The sequence below is a fragment of the Propithecus coquereli genome, unplaced genomic scaffold (assembly GCF_000956105.1).
Source record: "Propithecus coquereli isolate 6110/MARCELLA unplaced genomic scaffold, Pcoq_1.0 Scaffold171, whole genome shotgun sequence".
In the NCBI taxonomy this organism is placed as follows: Eukaryota; Metazoa; Chordata; class Mammalia; order Primates; family Indriidae; genus Propithecus; species Propithecus coquereli.
In genome coordinates this window covers 6,109,903-6,115,470 of record NW_012141747.1, presented here as the reverse complement: position 1 = coordinate 6,115,470, position 5,568 = coordinate 6,109,903, and the positions used below count along the sequence as shown (strand labels likewise).

The following is a 5,568-nucleotide window of genomic DNA, read 5'->3' as shown; positions in this document are numbered from 1 at the left end:
GAGACTCTGTCTCAAAAAAAAAAAAAAAAAAAAAAATAACTAAGATTCAGTGTGGATGAGTTTGAAAATCAGTCAATCTAAGAAATTATTTTTGTTTCATTTAGGTATAAACTTTTCTTTTTTGGTGATACAACTGTGTAAGTTTCTGTTGCACTTTCAGAAGTAAACTAGCCCTAAATATGTGACCTGTAAATGTGATTCTGTTAGGCAAACCACAGTGGAGCTGGAAAAGAAGGGGCCCCCGTGGAGGTGGCTGGCGAGAAGATGCTCAGTGGACTCACAAAGGACCTGCAGAAGAGGTGCATGCTGGGAGACATGGGGGCGGGAGAGGTTGGGGTGTTCACCGTCTCTCCTCTGTGTCCTGGCTGAGCTCGGCTGGATCTGTTAGTATGATGGACCCCTCTGTGCACAACCTGTTTAATATAACACTTGTTGCAGCTTTTCTGTTTCTTCCTTGCATTAATAAGTTAACATGGAACAAATTTAAAGAAGCATTTTTCTGTGCTTGATGACTGGAGTGCAACGTGAGATTTTTTTTTTCTGAATAAGAAGCTAGAAAAACCTGCTTATATTCATCTGAAATATTTCTTTGTTTCTCATTCATGTGAGAATGAGAAACATCATATATGTATTATTCATACTTGATGAATGAACCTTTGTTCTTAGATTTGCAGCGACCTAGCTAAATACTTGCCCCTTTGTTTCCAGCCTGCCCCCTGTCATGGCTCAGAACCTTTCTATACCTCTGGCTTTTGCCTGTCTCCTGCATTTAGCCAATGAAAAGGTAGGTAATTATGGTAAGCATTGGAATATTTGAGTGTTCTCTATTTGTGTCAACTCTTATGAACATTTTATTAGATCTTTCATGGGCCGCCATAGGATATCTTAAATACAGTAACTTATGTAGTACCTTCAACCTAAAGGATTAACCAGACACCTAGAAGTAACTTAGAAAAAGGCCATCAGGTTTGATTAGCAACGAAAATAGTGAAGAGGACCCAAACAGGAAAATTTTAGATGATGGAATTATTATCAGTTAGTTCCCCAACCTGAGAAGAGAGCTTTTACTTCATTGGGTGTCAAAGACTTTAAAGGCCAACGCTTGCTAGTGCCAAGGTCAAGACACATGGGAGACCCAGCAGAAAAAAGAGGAGAGAGATGAGGATGAAAGGAAGAGAGAGTAGTAAAATATGGCGGCAATGACCAGGAAAGTAGAGCTGCCAAGAACAGTGAAGAAAGTCTTGGGAATAGAGCTATCGGTCCCAAGGAAGGAGAGTCCTACAGTGCCAGCTGGTCGGTGTGGCAGGCTCCTCCTTGTGCCACGCCAGTCTACAGCTGTGTAGCTGTGGGACAGCTATTGAGAGAGCAGAGGGGGACCCATCTTCTCAGGGGGTTGGTAGTGCTACCCAGGGTCACTGCAGTGAGGACAGCCAGCAGCAAATCCATGTATTTGGGCACTGCTGGACACTTGGTGTCCTTTAGTGTCTCCAGCCAGCTGGTCCACAATGAAGACCTTGGTACCTGCAGTGGAAGGAAGGCTGTGGGCTGGGGCACCATGGCTGCTGTATGCACCACTGCTGTAGACTCTAAGCTTGCTCTGGGACAGGCACCCTGCTCTGGAAGCAGGGGCGGGCACTGGAGTGTGGTACCTGTCTGAACGCTGAAGTGCCTTGTGAGAGGCTAATTAGATAGGATTGCAATGGAATGGTAGCCAAAACGGGATGCTGGTAGAAGTGCTCAGGATTTTGTACGTACCAGCATGTGACCTCTGGCCTCATAATGAAGTCAGGAGCAGTGAGAATTGGCTCCATTTCCCAGGTCTGCCTCTGCTTAGGAGAGAGGTTCCCCTATAGGATTAGGATGACTTGTGCAGCACAGCCACCAGCCAGTCCAAATGACCCACCACTGGGAGTCGGGGACTAGTTTTTCTCTTGCCCATTCCTTAGTTCATGACCACTGAAGAAGGAAAAGATACTGTCCAGTTGGCATAAGCTAGTTTTTATTTGGGTGGGAAGCAGGTATAGAAGAGCCACTGAGCCAGGACCAAGCGCTGTCTGTCTCCGACTGCCGTGCTGACCGAAGGGCCTGTAACCACCAGTCTGGGTATTCAAAACTAAGGCCTAAACAAAAGAGCCCAATTTAGCTCCCAAGAGGGGACGATTGTGCTTCACAGCCACTGTGGATGGTTGTCAACCCAGGAATGCTGGACTTACATGCTTATGATTGGAAGGAAGGCAGGCAGCAGCTGACTCTGGAGAGATGACCTGTCTTCTTCAGAAGCCCATGAAGGCGATGGTGGCGTGCATGCAGCGCCTATCTGTGGTTATGGAGATGGTAGTTTCCATACCTGACACATCCTAAGGTGTCTGATGTCAGATGCAAACTACATGTAGAAAGAATGACTAAGGAAAAAATAAAAATATATATTGCTCTGTGGATCCACAAGTAGCCCTGCTGCGGATTCTCCATCTGAGGTAGATGACACGCAGGCCATCCGTCTCCCTGACTTCAGGAGTGTTGCTGCTAAGCTGTTGAGGGGAGGCCTAGAATCTCATTCTTACACCATCTTTGTGGACATAGGTGCTGGTCTCCTAGCACACCAGGCTCCTAAAGCGTAGGGTGCTTCCAAAGCTCAGAAACCCCACCCTGGGCTGTGTCTTCACAGAAGCCTGCCTTTTGCCCATGAGAGAGCAGCTTTATGCCCCTCACTTGGTTCCCAATTAGTCTGGCTGAGTGAACACTGTGAAGAAACATTGGTGATTCTATGGCGTCACTGAGGTTCCTGCTGCTCTGACCCCAGCTCTGCTTTCCTGCCCCCAGTGACCGGCTTGTTCACTTTGCCGTGATCAAGGCTCTTTTTAAGGGCCCCAGAGTGCTCAGCATTTGAAGAATGGGGGATGGCCATAGCCCGTGACTTATTGGGCTGAGCACTGAGGCCATTACTGGGGCTTGGCTTTGAGCTATTTGAGAAGATTGGACTGGTAACATTGGCCATGATATTTATCGTGATAATCTACAAGAAACTGTGATAACTCAGAGCTTAGAACCACCAAGAGAAATACTCTGAGCACTTCAAATAAGAACTTGACGTTTTCTCGGCCTTCCTTCTCTCAGTCTTTTACTCCCATCTGGACTCTTCCTCCACCACTCTGGTAACAATCTCAGAGTTAGAGTCCAGTGATGGACATGGGCCCTCTGCTCCCAGGGCTCTGCATGCCAGCAGCATGTGACTGATTAGCCAAACCTAAGCAACTTGCGGAACCTGAGCTGCAGAAAATGTGCAAGGTGTGATCTGAGCTGTCCACCTTTAGCAGCACAGGAAGGTGCTCCAGGGAGAGGGCAAGTGGATGTTGTGCACTGACCCATCCCATCTGCTTCCAGTACAGAGTGACAGCTTCTGACAGCTGCTTAGTCCTGAGGGAAACCGTCTAGGATTGTTGAAGAGAACTCCTGGGTGGGGGAAGAGTTGGGAGGTGCGGAAAAGGCCAGCACAGAGACTGGGGAGAGAGCTCAGCTGCAGGGACATAATGAGGGATGGGGCCATAGGGCAGCGGGGGCCGGGGGGTGCCTGGAGGTGGTGCACGTGGATGGGGTTAATACAGTATGCCCCCTTATCCGTGGTTGCAGTTACCTATAGTAAACTGTGGCCTGAAAATACTAAGTGGAAAATTCTAGAAATTAACAATTCATGTTTTAAACTGCTTGCCATTCTGAGTAACATGGTGAAATCTCACTGTCCTGTCCAGGACATGAATCATTCCTTTGTCCAGCATGCCCACACTGTGAATACTCCCTGCCCATTAGTTACTTAGTAGCTTCTCGATTATCAGATCAACTGTCACAGTATCGCAATGCTTGTGTTCAAGTCATCCTTATTTACTTCATTGTTCCATTTTGTTGGTTGTTAATTTCTTGCTGTGCCAAATTTATAAACTTTATCATAGGTGTATATGTATAGGAAAAAACATGGTATACATGGAGTTCGGTACTATCCATGGATTCAGGCACCTACTGGGGGTCTTGGAATAGCCCCCAAGGATAAGGGGGGACTATGGTACCTATATGTTGTGGTTCCTGATGGCCTCCCCATCTGCTTCCCTTAACCACTTAAGGGCGGATAGCTCAGCTGTTAAGCCCTTCACAGGTAGAGTATTGCAGGAACCAGAGCCAGAGAAGGCTTGCTTTTTGCTTTTTCTCCTGCTATTGGCAAAGATTGGGAGCCAGCTTTATCATGCAAATTATATTTGCTGTGTTATAATTTTCTTTATAATCATAGGACAAACCTCATTCTTTGTAGTCACTGCCTTATTACCTCAACTAGAATTTGTTTTATGATTCATTCTCAGTACCAAAGTCCATGTGTTTTGGTCTTCCCTTAGAATCTAAAGCTGGAAGGAACAGAGGACCTTTCTGATGTTCTTGTGAGGCAAGGAGATTGAGTTCACTGCAGAGAAGTCAACAGCAGCAGGCCCATCACTTTCGCAGTGGCCAGGACATCCCCGCTCTGGGTGAAGGAAGATGCGGTGGGCTCGTAGCAAGGCTGTGGCCAACCACCAAAGTGCCAGTTTGTCTGTTGCTCTTCCCTGTCTCCATTACAGTCTGGGTACCGCACAATGAAGTCTGTCCTTGACTGATTACAGTTTCTGCCCTATGGTGACCACCTAGGAGGGAAGAGGGTGGAGGGCAGAGTGGGTAAGGGTTCTGTTCTGGATTATAGAAATCTGTATCCATTCTCTATATCCATGTATAGTTTTAGTCTCCTAAATTGATGTTTGTTATTTTTCAAACTTTACTCTTGTATAAAATAATTTTTCAGTAGGTAGTTAATGCTGTCCTTAAAGAGCAACCTAACCCATGTACATAAAATATATCACTTGTACACTTATAAATGTATATATGATGCTTAAAAATAAAATCATTCTGAATAATATGCCTGACAAAACATTTCAGTGTCCACTAGATAAGTATTAGATCTGGTCTTTATCCTGAAGGGGGATGCAGTCCTGTTAGCAATCCAGGACACCCTCGTGGCAGTGTAAGGCAGGAAATGCTTAAGCACTAAGATGATTTGCCTCGGAGGAGGATGGAGGAGAGAGAAATCACTGGCTGGAGATTCAGGTCTCAAGATTGTGTCCATGTTTAAATACCTATCAATTCTGCTGGAGGGCAATAGTGGTAATAATTCCTAACACCTGTTAAGTGTTTACTATGTCCCTTCTGTGGGTTGCTTATTCAGCCTTCTCAGCATCCCAGTGAGGAATGTACTAATATTACTCCCAGGTTACAGAGGAGGAAACAGGTACACAAAGGTGAAGTAACTTGCATAAGGACAGGCAAGCTGGGACTTGGCCTTGAACCAGGTAATCTGCCTCCAGAGTCTTTGCTCTTAGCCACTGCGCTATATGCTGCTTGAACCATCCAGGCTCCACAGTGGACGGAGAGCAATGCCCAGTGAGGTTCGTCCAGCTCCACAGAATGCAGCACACTCACAAATGTAAAATTTCTTCCCATAACCTCAGGGAAATAGAGGAATTATAATAACTTAGCTTGCAATTTGGAACAATGTTA

General features: G+C 45.9%; 1 protein-coding gene across 2 annotated transcripts in view; it reads left to right on the top strand.

Annotated features, from left to right (window-relative positions):
* Positions 1-4,800, top strand: part of NCAPH (non-SMC condensin I complex, subunit H) — a 37,706-nt gene extending 32,906 nt beyond the window's left edge. The window contains exons 15-17 of one of the 2 annotated variants that reach the window (XM_012641884.1): positions 208-299; positions 709-784; positions 4,380-4,800. In XM_012641884.1, the coding sequence (XP_012497338.1) occupies positions 208-299; positions 709-784; positions 4,380-4,439 (228 nt within the window). In that variant the 3' untranslated portion in view covers positions 4,440-4,800. The remainder of the gene's footprint in view (positions 1-207; positions 300-708; positions 785-4,379) is intronic. The other variant, XM_012641883.1, reaches the window with a different exon arrangement.
* The last annotated feature ends 768 nt before the right edge of the window (positions 4,801-5,568 follow it).